General features: G+C 36.9%; 1 protein-coding gene across 2 annotated transcripts; it reads right to left on the minus strand.

Annotated features, from left to right (window-relative positions):
* Positions 1-1,233: 1,233 nt before the first annotated feature.
* On the minus strand, positions 1,234-20,282 carry LOC139152154 (G patch domain and ankyrin repeat-containing protein 1 homolog). 2 transcript variants are annotated; one of them, XM_070725258.1, is made up of 3 exons: positions 19,993-20,282; positions 3,037-3,390; positions 1,234-2,444 (listed from the first exon to the last, which is right to left on the minus strand). In XM_070725258.1, the coding sequence occupies exons 2-3, from the start codon at positions 3,039-3,041 to the stop codon at positions 1,328-1,330; spliced, it is 1,122 nt and encodes a 373-aa protein (XP_070581359.1). In that variant the 5' UTR covers positions 3,042-3,390; positions 19,993-20,282; the 3' UTR covers positions 1,234-1,327. The 2 variants fall into 2 exon arrangements, with proteins under 2 accessions (XP_070581359.1, XP_070581360.1); XM_070725259.1 differs by lacking the exon at positions 19,993-20,282 and having other exon boundaries at positions 1,234-2,237; positions 3,037-3,172.
* Between the last annotated feature and the right edge of the window lie 85 nt (positions 20,283-20,367).

The following is a 20,367-nucleotide window of genomic DNA, read 5'->3' on the forward strand; positions in this document are numbered from 1 at the left end:
CTGTATATCAATTATAAAAGCTATCTGACCAGCGGTTATGAAGATTTCTTACTGTAAATAGCTTTTTTGAGCTAATTTTGCATATTTTTAACAATATCAAAAAACGAAAAACGTACAGTTTGTATTAATCATATTTTACATCTACACATCAAATATCACGTCTATAAGTACTGCCGTGCTCAAAATATTTGAGTGGACAGACCTCCTCACAAATGGACATACATACATATATACATACATACAGACTGACACCGGATGGATACCCATCCCAATAGTTTCTATAGGCTATACTCTATAGTAGCTAAAATCTGTTGACAACATGAAGCTCCACCTTAAATTAAAAAAGATATACTAGTATACAACAGCTTGGTTGTTGATTTACACGACACTTTATTAATAAAAAATTACTGAATATACTACAGTTTGTTTGTTGATTTAACAGAAGTTGGATTTTAATAATACTATGACAGAACCCCATGGCCGGTTAGTGCAAGCGCTCCGTACTAGCGGTATTTGCACGAGTGCTGCGGTGTATTCGGCGGCAGTCCTTTCACGAGCGAAGCGCAGCATCATTTATTTCACATTTTGAGTTTGAAATTCTTCTGAATGATCGATACAAATAACAGTTCGAAGATTTTTACAGGAAATTTAAGAGTAAGATACGGCAAACGTAACTTGTCGAACGATCAAATTTCACAGCGATCACTGTTATCATTAGCGTGTAGGACACACAAGCACAGAGTAAACTGCATGCAAAAGTGACTTTCTATTGTAAACAGGAAATGTCCGGTGAGAAAACTACTGGCAAAAACGTCTCTGAAAATGATAACTGTTTAATTGGCTCCGCTGCGTCCGCAGTTACGTGTGTTACGATGTATGATGGCCGCTGTTGTACGGCGGCCACCGTGTATCCATGGAACTTTTTACTATAACTAGCATTGAACCAAAGTGAAATGAAATCTTCTAGACGACATTTTTTGTGTTTACAAACAAAAATAGTTCCGGGTCAAAATTGGTAAATACTCATTAACATAAAGGAATGGCATAATGTTTTTGGTATTGCACTGCAGTGCAAATACCGGTAGTACGCGCGCGCTTCAATGCGAAGAAACTGTGGTACATATGTAATAAAACACTTTATTACATCCTTAGCTCGGTTATTGAACCAATCTTTTTGAGATTGGGGATTTGGCCGAGCGGTTTTGTCTGTGGCCTCTGCGCTAGGTTATTGGGTACTGTGCGTTGTGGGTTCGGGTCCGGTTGAAACCATCGTATTTATTAATAGAAAAATTCACATTATTTGTAATATATATACACCAAACCACAACTATGAATTAAAATACATTCTCATATTTCTTTCCCAGTTTTTTGTTTTCTTGTCTTGCCTTACTCTGGCTTGTTTACTTATTTTTCCAATTCTCAGATATTTTTCTTGCTTTGGCTTCTGCACTGCATTAACATCATTGGGTTTGAAATGTGTAACCCTTGCCTTTTTTCTGTCAGAACCAAGACAATGTCTGTCTCTCTTTAAGACAGTTTTGATAGGATATTTATGCCCTACGCCTTTTGGACCCAATCCTTTCTCTCTGTCCCAGCCCTTTTTTATCATCATCTGAAATCCAACATTATTTTCTGGAATAAAATATTGAGTTGGCAGTTTTGTATGTTTGCTGTTGAAAAGGTGGACTGTTGAGTGCTTATGTTCTGTCCTATTGACCTCAGGAAAATCTATCTTGCAAATTTCACACCAAAAATGTCTTTGGTCTGTTGCACTATCCCCAGCTTCACAATGCTTTTCCTGTGTCAGTTCTTGGCCTCTGTCATAGAATTTTAAAAGATGTACAACATTATGATGTCCTGCCATTTCAGCCAAATCAACAGCAGTTTGTCCCTGTGAATTTATTAGACTTCTGTCAGCACCATGCAGCAGCAGATGATGAACTATCCCACTTTGTCCACTATGTGAAGCACACATTAACGCTGTCCATGAAAAACTGTCATATGCATTGATATCACATCCTTTCTCTAAACATTTCATAAGTTCACTTAAATCTCCATTTTGTGCATTCCGAAGGAAAGCATTCACAAGTCTCTCGCTACGTCGGCCAGCTCCAAGATCATGCTTCGTGGCTCCTCGTCTTTCATGCTGCTTGCACTCTCTAACAGACGCAGATGGGCGTTGATGGTAAACAGATTGAATGTTGTCTGATGTTGCCATAGACGGTTCTGAAATTAAACTGTCATAGAAAGATTTGGCATCACATCCACTTAGGGGACTTGCTGTAAGGATATGACTGTTGTTCACATAGTTGTCTTCTGTTGTGTCTTTCTTTTCGCTAGCACTGAGAAACTGTACTGGTCTTATGTTGCTGTCTGTGAAGTTGACAATGTGAGATGCCATTCTGTATACCGTAGCTCCAAGCATTGACTGATTGTAGCACCGTCTATGATGTAAAAGGAAAAAAATACCGCAATTATATGGTGTCGCTCAAATTTGGTCAGAATTGGTGTATACCAGTATGGTTACCAAAGATCAACAATAAATATTGTTTCTATCTGTTCAGTGCAGGAAAATTCTATGTTAATGTTATGACAATGATTTCTGCACAGTACAATCAGAAAAACAACAAGAAATATTTAAACCATAAAAAAAGGACAAAAGTAAATAAGGTCTGAAACATTAGGTTCGGGAGGTCAACTTTAGCAACATGCATAGCAGAAACAGCTAGCCCCTCTTAGTTTGAGCATAGTCTTCCCCCTACCCTCTACTGTCTGTGGTTTGAGCAGGTATGTTAATAAACGATGACAGGAAATGACTCAAGGTCAGTGGAGTTAGACTGTTTCAGTCACAGGCTCTTGAGTCAATGCAGGCGAACCGCTAGCCGCCACTGATACAAAAAATTGATTTTTATTGTATCAGTGGCGGCTAGCGGTTCGCCTGCATTGACTCAAGAGCCTATGGAGTTAGACTGTTTCAGTAACTGGCATTCCATCACTCCTGCACATTTGCAGGATTTCCCTTTTTTTACCTCTTACCTCATTAGCACATTTTTGACGCTGACGTCTTCCAGAAATTATGTGTTGTCCATGCGAAGTAATATACTTGGGCTTGCTTCGTAAGCAACTGGTACACGGGGTATGCCCACCGCTTGTTGGAGTATTGGTTTCTGTTAGGGAAGTCTTCCAGAATTATGTATTGTTCATGCGAAGTTATATACATGTAGTTTGACTTGCTTCGTAAGCATCCGGTAAGGGGTACCGTGAATGTGGAGGTATTCTAATAATGTCCTGCGTTTCGGTCTATCGAACGTTGAAGATACGGACATCGAGGAGTAGCCTTGTTTCCTGGTAAGGCAGCCACGGGCTCGGTACGGCGAGACTTTGCGAGAACTGTAAGGTCAAACAAACAAACGCGATATTAGTACAATAATAAATCTATTTATAGATATATAATTAAAAAAATAGAATTTTTGGTCTCTTGCAAATAAACTTAAAGTAAATGTAACAAATTTTGCTTATGTTTTATGATTGCGCATGCGCAGTGGTTGTCAAGGGACGCTGCAGCTGGGGAAACAAAATGGACTTCAAAGAAGATTCTATGTTTGAATCTGCCCGCCTGAATTTGCTCGAGGTGATCGAAGACAGAAACAGAGCTCTGAACAAGGTGTGTAGTTCTAGCTTTCAATGCAGATGGTTTGAAGACTCTCAGAGTTGCGACTTGGTTGTACGTTATATTGCACTGCAATATCACGTGTGACCCGCACTCTATTATTAAATTTTATAAACAAACTGTTACCGTCCCTCCGTGGTGGAGGGACTGTGATACCATTTAAAATATAAACATTCATTGTATGCTTTGGTCTGGAGAGAATGTCTAGAGTGCCATGCATTGACATAGTATAGAAACATAACGAGTGTCGATCCTTTTTTAGCTCCGTGGTAGTACTCTGTAGGCGTGATGCAGTACAGTAGCTCGAGGTTTTGCCTGGGTATTTGGGTCGGACGGCAAAACCAGAGCTACAGATCCAACCATCCAGAGAGAGTGCAGGTGCCGAACGTCTGGACGTTCGGCGCGCCTTGCAAAGTTATTCGGCGAATCCGGCGTTCTTCTCCTTACCGGTTTACCTTCTAATACTATTTTGCACCTACCCGCTCAAGGATGTCTCGCTATTTATCCAAAGTACTGCCGTTCGGCAGGATTTTGTGTGCCGATCGCGGGTTACTCACTGAATGGGACGCCATGTTTGAAAGGGATGACGTCACAGTCTCGCACATCCACGTTCCTATCCTATTAGCATAACAATGCACACATTTACGTTGTACGTGTACGCTGCAGCGCTGCGCTGGTTCTTTCAGTTTTCATAACTACTGACCGGCCGAACTCCGAAATGAAGACGATTGATATTATATGATAATTTTTTATGAACAAAATTACAGAGAAATGTTATAATGTGCAAATACGTACGTGCATGTTATTCATGAAAGTGATTGTAAATGATTATTTGATCACGCTATTAAAGCCACAATACAAACGACAGCATCGACGAAACAGCAAAAGCAGACGGAAAACGAAAAGCAAACAAGGTTTTCATAAAAGTGAGGGAAGCTGCCAAGAACAAGGTAAGCAACTTTTCAAAGGCAAAAAAATAAAGTCATCTGTTGTTTCCTAAGTGGTGTTGTGTGTGATATTTCTTATCGATGTCCGAGGAGGCAAGAACGAAACCCTCCGACAACCTTTGTGTGCGATAAAGAAATCGAAATTGTCTCTAAGTGTACCCACCTTTGGTTGAATACTTTCTAAAAAATTTAAATGGGATTTAAACACTGATGCTATCTGAAGGAAGGGCGACAGCGATTTATTTTTAAGGAAACTGCTTTCCTTCATGTTTGATAGATAATCTTATCCATTACAGTGAAAGCGTTGTTTCATTCTCGCTCATCTGGTGGCTTCATCTGACAATCAAAGACATATTAACTTTACAGAATTTTATCACTTACCTTAAAATTAGAATATCAGAGAAGTCTGTCACTTTATGATCAGCTAGTACTTAGGAAAAGCCCGAGCAATTGTTAACTGTAGTAATAATATTCTGTCATATTCATCATATTCTGTTCGGAGCGACCCTCCGGTCGGCGTTTTACACTCGGGAACCTGCTTGCAGGTTAAACCGGCGCAAGTTTTTATTCATTTCCTCCATTACTTTACGGCTTTTAAATGATTTGTAAACTGTTTCATGTGTATGTTTTTGGTCACCGCTCTGTATCTATGTACTTTTTGTATATTTAATATTTTGATGTATTGTGTTTTATTCGCACTTTTTTATTGCCCATGTTTAGGATGAATAAAGCTGTACTGAGTTGAATTGAACTGAATAAACCAAAACCCGACGGCCTTTTTCCAAGGCCACCACGTCATATTAAAAGCGAACTACCGTTGAATAAACCCATTGTCCATCACCGCACACAAGACGACGTAAAGACCAACACAAACAGAAAATTTCAACAGATGAAAAAAACTGAAGTTTCTCAAACGAAGAATGAAAGAAAACCTAAACAACGTATTAAACGACACGGAACACGTAAAAGCTAATGGAAGATTAAACACAAACAAGAAAAACAAAAAAACCTTCAATATAGGAAGAGGCATAGCAATTATGAATACGAAAGATTACATTCTAAGAAAATAATAGACCGCTGAAAATTCAAACTACACATGTATTAATGTAAACCACCGTCCCTCCATTGAGGGACGGTGTGTAAACCAACGCAGCGCGACTTAAGTACACGATGGATATGGGGACAAAATTATGAGGAGGTAACTTACAGTTTCCCCGACCCCGTAACGAAAATAATACGTTCATACTCTTGTATACAAATAACGGAATGATCGGACACTCTATTATCAAAACGTTCCCAAGTTACGTGTTGTTCCAGTCAAGCATATCAAATCCTGGTATTTTTTCTATATTTTTTTTTAATTCAACGGACAATACAGTATAAACAAATCTGTGAATGGAACGTGGGCTCACCAGCAGCCTCAACAGAAATAGCTGGCATATGATTCCGTGAAACGGAGAAAATTATGTTAAATCTCCACTCCGGTCAAATATTCCGATGGAAACGTTTCAGACACGACATTTCCATGGTTTACGCTGGAAAGGGCCATGTACCTTACTTCAAATTCACATTTGAACATTCTATCGACAAAATCTCGTACCTTGACTCAGTGGTCGGACATATGACCGAGAAAGAAGGCCCGACATTAATTTTCGGTGTATTTTTTAATGATTTTGCTTCAGTGTATTTCATTTGTTTAACTTCGTTTTATTATACGCGGAGTTTTATTTCCCGAAAATTAAGTCCTCGCGTAACTTTCCATTGCACAAAATTAAATGCTTGTCCGCATTTTCCGCAAAAACTGCAACAGCGACCAGGCGAGCATGCATCAATAAAAATTGTTATAATTTCAGGCAGCAGTGTGCGATATCGCGTGTGCAGCTATATTTAGTAACAATGAAGTTACATTTATTTCCTTTCTATTGTGTACATAAAAGCAACTATGTATTAAAGAGATGCACTACCGAGCCGTCCGGTATTTATTTCGTTTAATTTTTACTTGAGTTTTGTTTAATTTTTATTTGTTTAGCTTCGTTTTAATTATACACGTACAAAGATTTTTAATTCCCGAACATGAAGTCAATCTGGCGTAACTTTTTTACATAGCGCAGCAAATATCCGATGGCGTTTTGTTGATATCGCTACAATAATGCTAATAGGATAGGAACGTGGATCTTCATTTCGGAGTTCGGCCGTCAGTAGTTATGAAAACTGAAAGAACCAGCGCAGCGCTGCAGCGTACACGTACAACGTAAATGTGTGCATTGTTATGCTAATAGGATAGGAACGTGGATGTGCGAGACTGTGACGTCATCCCTTTCAAACATGGCGTCCCATTCAGTGAGTAACCCGCGATCGGCACACAAAATCCTGCCGAACGGCAGTACTTTGGATAAATAGCGAGACATCCTTGAGCGGGTAGGTGCAAAATAGTATTAGAAGGTAAACCGGTAAGGAGAAGAACGCCGGATTCGCCGAATAACTTTGCAAGGCGCGCCGAACGTCCAGACGTTCGGCACCTGCACTCTCTCTGGATGGTTGGATCTGTAGCGCTGGTTTTGCCGTCCGACCCAAATACCCAGGCAAAACCTCGAGCTACTGTACTGCAGCAATCTGTAGGCGTGATTGTGATCGCAGTGTGTTAATCAAGCGCAACACTGTTCCGGGCCAACACAAATTCAGACAATTTTTGTCTGTACATGTGCAACTTTTTTTTTCTTCACTGCAGCATGTGGTCGAATCCCGTCATATGTGATTTCTACACATGCAGTCTCAATAAGAACATTGGTTGTAAGAAAGTAACAAGTTACCCGTTCCTGTATGAGTATGGTAATTTCTTTAAAGTCTTGTCAAAAGTTTAGAGTTAGACAAACATTTATTTTTCACTTTTGCATATCAATCATGGAACGAAGACGTCCTCATGAATCAGCCCTATTTAAACATGCACGTTTGGTATGCCTTCTGTAGATTCTGAACGCTGGCAGTAGGTGCCGCTACGCTCAGCTCTAGACCACAGTCACTCGTGAGCTATTCAGCTCTGGGACTATTCGCCCTATAGATGAGTGTACAGAAGCGAGAAACAACCCAAGTCAGGAAACCAAATTGCTATTTCCTATAGGGATTATGCCACAATGTCATCTTTGACGTTTGATTTTACTGTGAAAAGTAGCAAGTTCGTCTATCATGTAACCGTCGATCGTTCCGTATCATTCTCAAAATTCATACCTGGTACTTAATTTGCTTCAAAAACGCTCGTTTCGTGTGATTTTCGGTTGAATTTGACGGACACATCACTAAAACATAAGTGTGAGCAACATTCCGGTCACCTCTACTTTACTGACGTTGGCACCGCCTACCCATGGGGGGTGACTGGAATGTTGCTCACGCTTATGTTTTGGTGAGGTGTCTCTCGACTCTGGCCGAAAATCACACGAAACGAGCATTTTGTTAGCAGATGAAGTATCAGGTATGAATTTTCGTGTGATTTTCGGCCGATTTAGAAGACACCTCGCCAAAACATAAGGCTTGAACAACCTTCCAGTCACCCCTCATGGGTACGTGGCACTGACGTTAGTAAAGTGGAGGTGCCCAACGTTTACTGTGAGGTGACCGGAATGTTGCTCACACTTATGTTTTAGCGATGTGTATGTCAAATTCGGCCGAAAATCACACGAAACAGGCGTTTTTGAAGCAAATTAAGTACCAGGTATGAATTTTGAGAATGATAGGGAACGATCGACAGTTACATGATACATGTAGACGAACTTGCTACTTTTCACAGTAAAATCGAACGTCGAAGATGACATGGTGGCATAATCCCTATAGGAAATAGCCATTTGGTTTCCTGACTTGGGTTTTTCTCGCTTATGTACACTCGTCTATGGGGTAAATAGTCCAAGCGCTGAATAGCTCTCGAGTGACTGTGCTCTAGAATATGTGAAGTTGGGGTATAGATTTGCCATTTCTGGTTTTTGTGATAAAGGGTTCATTATAGTTGTACTTCATGGGTTGGTCCAGCTAAAATCTGTCAAGTTGGTTTTTAAATGAGTTCACTGAAACGGCTCTGACTGTAGTAGAATCAGGCAGTGTATTCCATATGTTGATGATGCGTTGAGTGAAGAAGATTCGTCTGATCTCTAGCTAGCAATGGTGTTTAACTAATTTTAGTGAGTGTCTGGTTTGATTACAGTAGCTACATGTAGATTAATTAATTTACCAGGAGACCATATTTTGAAAAATGCACTTAGAAAAAATATACAAATCAGTTCTCCATGGGCAAAATTTGTCACCTCCCATCACGTTTTGGGAAGTTACAATCACAGTCATGTTTTCAGTGCATTTAGAGTAAATTCTTATTCTCAGTTATATGTAAGAAGTTAAAACATGAGTATGAAAATCAATACTTAGAAACTTGGAAGAGAACCCTTGTCAATGATTCAAGGAAGAATGGAAGTGGTAACAAATTGCGCACTTATAGAATCTTCAAGACCAAGTTTGGTTTTGAAAAATATTTAAGAAATATTTCAGATTTCTGGTAATACGTAGAAGTTTGACAAAATATAGACTGAGTTATAATAATTTGCATGTTGAAATGGGTAGGAAATGTAAACCTCATTTACCTTTAAATGAGAGAATTTGCTTGAGATGTGATAGTAATAATAGATGATGAGTTTCACTTTTTATTCACATGCAAGTGTCATATTTCTGAGAGATCAATTTTGTGCCAGAAAAGTAGAACAGATTTCTCTATCACTATGAGTGTTGAAGAAAAAGTAGAAAACATGAAAAAGATTATGGAACAGAATTTTCTGAACCTTGCTATATTTATAAGGAATTCTGGTGTTTGCTCCAGTAGCTACCTACAGTTAGCTGGTTACAGTTAGAGTTATATGTGTACTTCAATTCAATTTACTTGGATTTTAATATCCATTTGATGGTGTTCAGTTTTGGACATGTTGTTTTTTCATCTGAAATGTACTCTACCACACTCTCTGTCAGTGTTTGTTGAGTAATAAAAGATTGATTGATTGATTAATGTACATGTAAGGGTGAAGATTTCAACTGTTATAACTTTTGTGTCATAAAGAACAGTCATAATTTTGTATAACTCCATTAAGTCACCGCGTATTCTGCAAATTCTGAGTTTGGGTAGATGTACACATGTAGACAACTTTTTAAGACAATCCTCGTAAGATAATTGGGCTAATCCAGGTTACATTTTTTGTGGCTCTACATTAGACATTTTCATGACAGTCAATGTCTTACTACCGGTAGTGTATGGGTTCCAAACACTATTGCAATACTCCAGCATATATTTAGGACGTACCAAAGCCTCGAATAGTAACTTGAATGTCTCTACATCGAGAAAACTGAAGGATTGTCTTATTATACCCACTGTTTTGTTTGCTGTATTTTTATGGTTCTGTATGTGGCTATCAACAGTTGGATTGTTGCCATTACACCAATGAGGGTGAATGTCTTTCTCATTTGCAACAACTTCTAATACAGTATTAGACCCATCCTATTGAAGCATGGTATATGGCTGTGGCTGGATACTTTATTCTTATTGTGGATTAATAAAGCTTTGCATTTGTCTGGATAAAATCTTAGCAGCCAGTCATTGCTCCAATCTACAAGACTCTCAAGGTCACATTGAATCAACTCTGAATCTGCAGACTTCTTTGATATCATGGTAAATTTTTTGTTTCATCAGCAAATAAGAAGACATTTGATGAGACAGACAGGAAGATCATGTATGAATATACATTGTAACAAATAAGATGGGGCCTAGGACAGAACCTTTAGGGATGCCACTACTAGAGTAGCTACCACTTACACAGACTCGTTGTTGGTGGTCCTTTAATAAGTCCTCAATTCATGTGCATGTATGAAGTTTGCTGATGAGATGTCTGTGAGGAACTTTGTCAAATGCCTTCATGAAGTATATAAACATGTAAACTGTATTTATTGCTCCTCCATCATCTAGAATTTTCGTCCTGTGATCTAACACTTTCATTAATTGCAACGTTGTAGATCGGCCGCTGATAAAACCAAATTGTTGGTCAGTGAATAAGTTACATTTGTTCATATGGGAAACAATCCTGCGTAGTGTGTGAAATTAACATCGGTCCGACAGTCCGAGACCAGTAGATTTCTGGTCAGACCAAGAGTTTTAGCAACATGTCTTTCCTTATGACCGACAGGGATTTGGAATAGGCCTAAATGATGAAAAGTTCTCAGTCAAGACCTGTAACAGCTTATAATGCAGATGATGACTATGAATCTGACAGGGAGAGCAAATCCACTCGCCTGATCTCACGGTTAGCAGCAGTATTTACCGCTGGCCAACAAGTATCCTGATGGGCTAGCATAAATTAGGAGATTAGCAAAGTCAATCAGCATCACACGACATGGAGAACCACAGATTGCCTGTGACAAATGTCATCAAAGCGAACACAGGGACAGTTTCTGAGCCTTAATGACATACAATTCTTCAACCAGATTCAAATTTAAAGAACATATGCAATTCTTGGCTGAAAAAAATGTAGAACTGATAAATTACGGCTGTGATTTAATTTTGAAAAAAAAAACAAAAGTTATACATGAAATAGTCAAGCATCTACGTAAAAATTCTACTGATGTGAATTCAGTACATATACTTTGTGAGTAAAAGCCTTTGCAGCATACAGAAACACAGACATTTCAAAGATCAAAAGAAAAATAATTTGGCTGTGAAATTTGTTGTAGTCACAAGTGAAATTCTTATAATAAAAAGATAATTCATTGTGACTGTGCCGTGAGAGATAAAATAGCCCATCGTTTGCCGGACTTGGGCATGGCAGCCATGGTGGATATGACAAAGAACTCTTCTATTAGGAAGAGGGGCCTAGGATTAAAAGTTAGGGAAAGAAGTTTGGCTTCACTTTCAGTTTGATCACTTAAACTTTGATTCTACATTTTTTTATCATCCTTTATTGCTGTCTTTCTTCAATAAACGTAATGAGTTTGTAAACCTTAATGAAATTTGCTCATCCCTTTCAACAAATACATGTACATGTAGTTTCCTCATCATAACATGCCATGCTTACATACAACACATGTCATCATATATTAGGCCCCCCCAAAAATTATTTGTTTCTGGTCACTGCCCGTATCACTTCAAAGTGTGTACGTCAACTCTTTTTTTTCTCCGTTTTTCATTTGCCCCTATGGAAAAAAGATAAAAATGCATCAAATTCTACCAAAAATGAAAAAATGAAAAAAAAAATTGTGTCGCCGCATCATTTTTGCCACATGTAAATGACCAGAACAAACCTATTATTTTTTGGGGGGCCTTAGTACACTGTCAACTGGAGGTGGAGTGCTGTCATCTTCAAATTGTGAAAACGCTACATAAGTATTACCAATAATCTGCTTCCCATTCTCAGTCACATGGAGTTTAGCAATTCCTGATTTAACTTTTCTTTTGGATTTCAAGTACTGCCACAAAGTTTTGCAGGTAGACTTATTTGCATATGCTACGATATCTTTGTCTCTAGCTTTTATCATATGGGGTACATGTATATTGCGAACTCATTGCAGTAAAACCCCTCTCCCTCCCCCTTCCTCTACGGAACAATAACAAAATGATGATTGTAACATGCTCCAAGCATGATAAATCACCAAAAGAGGTTGTTGAAAGTTTAACTCTTGACAGACTGTTGAACAGCAAAACATTTCATAAAATCTTAATGGTAATTGAGTGTAATGCATAGTCTATGTACAGTTTCTGCATGCCATAACCATGGCACATAATAAACAAAATACTAAATAATTAAATATTGAAATATTGAATATTGATTGTCATGTGTGTGTTTTTAATTACCCATGGTCTCTTTGGAGAGAGTGTTACACCATGGGATGCACAGAGGCACATACATGCACATGTATCCAGAGTTTTTCTCCTGGTGGTGCACTTGAATGAAAGCATAACAAGTCTCATACTTGTATGTGTATTGAGCTGGCAGAGCAAACATAGCAAACCAGGATTTAAATATTTTTCATTTTTTGGGATTGAACACACTAAATGCTAATTTCCTTCCATAGCATTTATACATTCAGATTTTAATCAGATGTATGGTAAACCATAGACTCAAAAAGTGGGTCTATGGGAAAAATTTACTGTAGAAGGTTGTAAAATCCTGTAAGAATCAATGACACTACCTTTAATATTGTAGGCCTTAATTTTGCAGACACCTCAAGTACACACACTCCAAAATGATGGTGTGAAGTTGGCATCAACTAAAGTGATGCCTGTATGTATCTCTGAGCTAATATGCTATTTACTTGTTCACACTGCGAATGACCAGACTTTCATAAAAAGAATTTGCCTTTGGTTTTGATAGCATTAGCCAGAGTAGCACTGGAAACAGTTTTGTCTCTTAATGTTTTATTTTATGACAAGCTACTGAAAATGTGTGAGCAGTCACCATAGTCAGAATATCGGTAGTGGGGTGGTGGGTGGTGGAGGCTACTCTGCACTTTGAGTAGTACCATAAATGTTGTTGCATTTGTTTAACAAATCAAATTTTTCATATTACATGTACGCCTGTCCTCTGTTGTTGACATGTAATGATGTATGATAAAACTTTCTTGCATGTTTATGCAAACCTGAGCAAGCATCATTGTCTGATACTTTGCATCCTATAACCATAGATCATACACTACCGACTTTGGTTTTTGTTTGTACAAACAAATTGAATTTTTGGTCAGGAACAACATATCTTTACATGGATGTTATTCATGATACATTTAGGATAATTGCTACAGTAATAGAATTGAAATACTTCAAGCCTTGTTTTACCAAAAATGACCCAGTTCTTGACACTCCCTGAAAATGATTCAACTGCTTTTATATCAACCTTTGCATAAATTACCCAGCTGGTGACAGGTGAAAACTACCGCACCCAAAATGCCTGTGCATAAATTACCCAGCTGGTGACAGGTGAAAACTACCGCACCCAACCTTTGCATAAATTACCCAGCTGGTGACAGGTGAAAACTACCGCACCCAAAATGGCTGTGTTCAATTTTACCTACATGTACTTCTGTGACTTGGCCTTTTACTGTCCTTAGCAATTTCTACAAACCTAGATATTGTTTAGAAACACAGTACTCTATAATGCTCTCTGTTCTGTATATTAAACACTTTCGATTGCTCTTGAATGAACCATTCCTTTTAATGTGTTTCAGAAATAAAGTTCCCAAACAAAGGAATTTTCAATCACTCAGGTTACATATCAAAATGAAAAGCTTACTGTGACTAAAAGGAAAAGTTATCGTCTGAGACAAACATACAATATGATCCATGTAATGCTAATTCATTGAGTTGCCTTTGTGTTTTATTGAGGGCCTGATGCAGAATCTCTGTAATTGTCTGTTCTGCTTTATTTTTGAACACAAGTTCTGAATACAAAAGTTTGTTGCTTTTCTGCTGTAGAGGGCGCATTTAGATTGTGACACTGTACGTGTACATGTATGTATTGCTATAGTTGTATGTGGTTGCTGAAGGTACTGAAGCAAGATTCTATATCCAAACCATACTGTATATGTACATGATACATGTCACATCTTGATACATCTCAGTAAAATACATACTCATGGTTCATCATAATGAAATTGTCAATGCTTGGCAGCTAGTCAGCATGATCATTTGCATATTATTTAATTTAAAAGTCTGCAGAAGCTTATACCATAAAAATTGCAATGTACTTTCTAAAGCCCTCCCCCACCCCCCCCCCCTACACCCCCCCCCCCCCCCCCCATCATTCAAATCTGTGGTGAGAACTTTCACATGTAACAGCCTGTGGGCATGTGAATTAAATTGTTACATGTATGCATGTCTATTAGACATCTTGTTTAGGTAAACTGTTACGCCATATATATAGAGCACATTATTCACTCTTGTGGGATATACTTTGTGTATGTGGATTGAGGATCATTTCAGAACAATGTATAACTATGATGTCATAGGTTATAAAAACCAATGAAGCAACTTGCCCGATAAAGTGTTTTGGTTGACTGGACATGTCCCATATGATGTATTTGACACAACCTGATTGTTTTGAGACTGCTGAATTCAAAACAAGCAGAAGCATCAGGATTTTTCACGAGCTTGTCAAACTAAGACATCCATAATAATTCTGATATGACATGACCTGATGACATTTGTCACAAGCAATCTTCATTGTACATGGATTTTTGGTAGTTTTTACTTGCAATGGTACAATGGTACAGTTTGGTGCTATCTGAGAGGTGTTTTCAATTTGTTTTTTAACTCCTATTTGTCCATATAAATGACAATGGGGAGTTATAGGTTGGAAAAAAGTCTGTATGTATGTATGTATGTATGTATGTATGTATGTACATGTATGTATGTACCGTATGTATGTATGTATGTATGTATGTATGTCCGTCCACTCAACAAATAGGGTGAAACAATAGGGTGAAATTTTTAAGATAGGATTTTGGGACATTCTTTCCAATTTTTGGTCAAAATATTTTCCTTTGAAAATATGTGTCTTTCCATCTTTAAAGTTGACATACAGGTCCCTTGAGATGATACCAATTCATTTTTAAAGTTGACATATACAGTAGATCCCTTTTAGGATGATACCAATTTGGTGTTTTTTGAAATATATGATGATATTGGCAAAATTGTAATTTTAGGGCAACTTTGAGTATTTTTTGTAAAGAAATCATTGTAGTCTTAATCATCCTATCTGATTGCTGTGGATTTGGTCAACAGATTCCCAAACGAGATGGGGAATGAAATTGTACGAATGTTACATGTAACATTTTTTATTTTTAGACAATACCAGTACTCAAGATGATAATTACTGTCAGACTTTCTGTAAAGGACAATATAGAAATGCTGGAATTGAGCATGTTTGGTGCTAGAGGGTGGACCATTTGTTATCTTGTGTGTGGGGGGGGGGGGGGGGAAGGTGTCCAGAAGATTTTTGAAAAAAAATTCCCAGCAAATGTCAATGAAAAAATTCAGCCAGAGAAGGCTTGACATAAAAAAGGTGGGAGAGTGGGAAAAAATAATGTACAACGGATCATGTGAAAAAATAATGCTACCTCATTAATCTTCCAGACACCCCTACATGTAAGTATATCAAATGGTCCACCCCTAGTTACAAAAAGAGTTTGCTTTACTTTGCCTCAAGTTTTATTGAGGGATATAATACTTGGGATCCCTGCTATGAAAATGAATTCTCATTTGTTTAGTGTCTATGACAACAAGGAGTTATATGTATAGTCTAGTTCTGAGATATCTGAGACTGTATTTATGCATTTACATATGAAAGTATACTTTGATATTTAGAGTGAAGATGTGTTATGAGTCGAAGATCGAACTTTGTTCTTTTGTCTTAGAAAACACTTGCCCTATTGCTTGGAAATTTTGGTATACAAATAATGATCTGACCCTTTGAGCGCCAAAGTCAGTTTTTATCACCTTTATAAAATATATCCTAGTCAATTTTTTTCAGAATTTTGCCAAAATTTTGATAAAAATCTGTAGCCTATGAAATATGATGTCCATTTTCTCAAAATTATCAAAAAAAATTACAGAAAAATTCTTAAAAAATTGGTAAAATGTTGCACTATAATTTTGGCGGGAAAGATTACAGCACTGAAAGGGTTAATACATGTAGGCATCTAAATTGATGTAAAATGCAAAATGCAAATGCCTATGTCATCATTAATCCTGTAACTGGTCCTGTAACTTCCTGTTTTAACTGATTTTGTAGTGAATAATCTCTGCCAAAAAATGCTTTGAATGGAAAGCAAGAAATGGATCTATTTAAACTGATTTTATAGCTGCAAAATTTTTCTGTCAGAAAGTACCTGCATGTATTATGATTTTCAAGAAATCTGTGATAATGAACTTTATCACTGTTGCGATCTGTTTGTAAATTCACCACTCAGCACATCACCTACACTGAAAGTAATGCTACACACACCCTCTATATTAACAATATGCAACACATGATAAACTTTTGGCCAGTTATTTCAACTTTCAGTGACAGCAACAATCTATGAAACAGAGTATATTAGAAAATACAAGCAGCTATAAAAGAACACTCAGAGAAGACAACTCGTTTAAGAGCACTGAAAGAACACAGCAAAATGTAAAAAGGCAACAAAATAACAATTGTGAAATGAAAAGGCAACATGAAAGAAAAGTACAAAAAAGCTACAAGCAAATTGTATGACAAAACACTGACTTAAGATAGCAAGACCTGGCCTGTTTTAAGAAATTTGAAAAAGCCAAGCTAAGGACACACATTATGAAATTAAGAAAAGATCAAGATTTCAGGGAAAAAAATCTATCTAGGTCTTTCTTAGGTCACACAACAAAATCCTGAGTTTTGGGAAAAGAGAAAGTGCAAAGCACATGTTTACTTGAAAACATTGAGACATAATTCACAATACAGAGTCTGAATGTGCAAAACTAAGAACACGTACACACATAAAGACATTTTGTCAAAATCCATATTTAGACATAGGGAGAAAAGAAAGTAACAGGCCTACTGTCAAAGTTTATGAAACAATTCACAGTACAAAAATGCTGAGACTATAAAGTTACAGAAATGTATTAAATTTCTGTGAAATTCCAGAATTTCGAGATAATGAAAAAAAAAGCAAATAAAGGCTTTATCGAAAATCACAGAGAGAGCATAAAATTAACAACAACAGAAAACTGAAGAGAAGTACAAAGTATGCAAGACTGGATAGAGCAACAAAAAATAATACTGCATGCAGCAGTGCTAAAAACATTATTAGTCTACATTCTACAGTAATGTAGTGGCCACAATGAATCACTGCAATACTGCATTGCTCCCTTTAGCAGGCAAACAACATCAGAAGGGCCTATTTATGTGTGTACAATATGTTACCAAATTCGTTTAGCAAGTCAATCAGGAAAGCTGTAAATATGGCCAAACAATTTTCTGATGTTGTATCTCAGTGTTTGACTTGGTTTATTTCTGTCAATGACATCGAATGGGCATGAAATACTTGTTATATTTCTATATCTGATGGTAAAATTCCTGAATTTGCTATTGCAAACAACATGAATTTCCCTGTAATACCACAACAATTATACCAGCATCAATTGGAAGAGATTGATTCCATTAAGGATTCCATTTATGCAATTTTTTTGCCATTTGCCTCAGGGAGGTTAAAGGTCACTATCAGGTCCGTTGTGAATATTCTGATAGATCTTACTCCTACAGTGAATGCACATACCAAGAATGTTAGATGACTCTGTGACTACGCCTGTAAAACTGGCTCTGAAAACGGGGAAAAATATGGAATGTTGATGTGGAAGATAATTGTATTCGTAATACGGTAGTGTGTGTTTTCCCCAGTCATAGTTCAATGCAAATCTCAGCCCAAAATATATCCCAGTCTTTACATCAACAACCAGCAAAACATGTGACATGCAAGAACAGCCATTTTCCCATGGCATGATGCATCTGTTAGCAATGTATAATATTTATCATTATGTGACTTATACTATGTGGTGTATATACCGGTATATATATATATATATATATATATATATATATATATATATATATATATATATATATATATATATATATATATATATATATATATATATATATATATATATATATAAACACACACACACACACACATATATATGAGTAACCCCCTTCTTTCTCTCCATATTTTGAGCACCCCTTGTAGCTTTCAGTGTTTTGAGTTACCCCCTCAGATTCCTCCGACCCCCCTCCATGACTGAATTTGTTTTTTGTTTGAAGTTCTTTGTATTAACCCTCATTACTCAGAACAATTTGACAGTTACCCCTTTGCAATGTATCGGCCATTCCAATAATATACCAATACACTTACCATGGCAACTATTGTCAAATCTTCGGTTAGGTTACTGTGTCTTTATAACTCATCCTTTTTCATGTGTATTGTGTTGACATCTTTGTACGATGACAAAAGAGATTCTTACATTGTACGTTTTGTCAATTGCAAGCAACTTACAGTTACTGAGTAGAATTTTTAGAATCTGTTCTCAGCCCCTGACATTATCAGTTAAACTAAAAGAAGAAGATTTATATTTGTACACTTGTATGTTTTTAATTCACTTTCATGATTACTACTGTGTTCTTTCTGTGCATATGAGTTGTCAAACATTGTGTGCATGTGAGTTGTCAAACATTGTGTGCATATGAGTTGTCAAACATTGTGTGCATGTGAGTTGTCAAACATTCAGCATCAGTGTATAACACAGTTGATCATTCAATCTCATTTTAGAAGAATTTCTAAATTACCATAAATAGAAAATGCTATCCCAATATACTTCATAAAACATAGGTCTGTTCTGTCATACCATAGTAATGTTTAAAAGATAATGATATGGATTACATGTGTTTTTCATGTCAATGCAGGTTCTAATGAATGATGAAGATCGGTGTAATTACTAACTGGTCAGATATGTGCAGTATTGTAATTTTGTATTTTCATTGAGCTATCTACACAGTTACAAGAAGTTCATGTGCAGTTACGTCTGCTCATTATTTGACAGTAAATGTATGCAACAAGCCAACATGTATTCAAAGTGACAGTTTTCCTTGACAACCAAGGCAGGGTATCAGAATCATTGCCACCATTCAAAAAACCTCTTTCTGGATTTAAGCTTAAACATGTTATTCTACTTTAGATCCGATGGTACATGTATTTATGAAGGATACCAATATCAATAATATCAGTAACAAATTTACAGCACTAAAGGAAGCTGCAAACGTATTCTACGGTATTTACTGCACATAGTGGTACACTGTATGTACTAGTACTATATTTCTGGTAACATTTTTAGTACAAAGACAGTGACAGCCTTGACTTTGAAGTGGATCGGATTATAAATGTTTTTCTTACACAATATCAAACATTACAATAAGAATACCTTTACTACTGAGATCAAAAATACTTTGACACAAAAAATATTATTCCCTGGATGGTTGAAATTCTAAGCTTTGTTGGATTAACACTGACATACTGCCCTTTCAAATGTGCTTGAACAATGCCAAATCTGACTTGATAATCAACTCAAGTCAAATAGAAAACACCTGCCAGCTTGAAGCAAACAAATCAGCTGAAAAAATATTTCTGTAGAAGCCATGTTTTACCTGACAAAGCTCTGTTGGCATTTTTGGCACATGTTAAAAACACCATAATATGGGTGTATGAGTAACAGTGTGTTAAACGTTTCTAGATACTAATTGAGAGCTACATCTACTAATGACAACCTACATTTGCTCTGAATCAACAACTTAAATTCCCACTTACCTGGTTTTTTTTTCAGTATATCTCATTTAAAAAGTACGCTCACTTGTCATAATGCTAGAAACGTTGCACTAAAAGTGTTGCCTCCAAACATGCAGGGAGCTTTCAGAATAAGACGGATAAGAACACAACGACAACCAAACACCTGGATGTAGGTATTATACTAAAATGACACTCTAATTTGAATGCAGGGCATATTCAGATTACTGGATTATTAAATACGATGGGGAATTTGGAATTTTAAACATATGCAGAAACCCTACCTGCATTGGATGTACAATGTAGGTTCAAAACAAGTCTTCTTTTGTCAATCACTTTCACAAAAAAACCGTTGTATTCCATTTGAATGAGCTTTGGAGACCTCTCAATTTTATAGTA

The sequence above is a fragment of the Ptychodera flava genome, chromosome 15 (assembly GCF_041260155.1).
Source record: "Ptychodera flava strain L36383 chromosome 15, AS_Pfla_20210202, whole genome shotgun sequence".
In the NCBI taxonomy this organism is placed as follows: domain Eukaryota; kingdom Metazoa; phylum Hemichordata; class Enteropneusta; family Ptychoderidae; genus Ptychodera; species Ptychodera flava.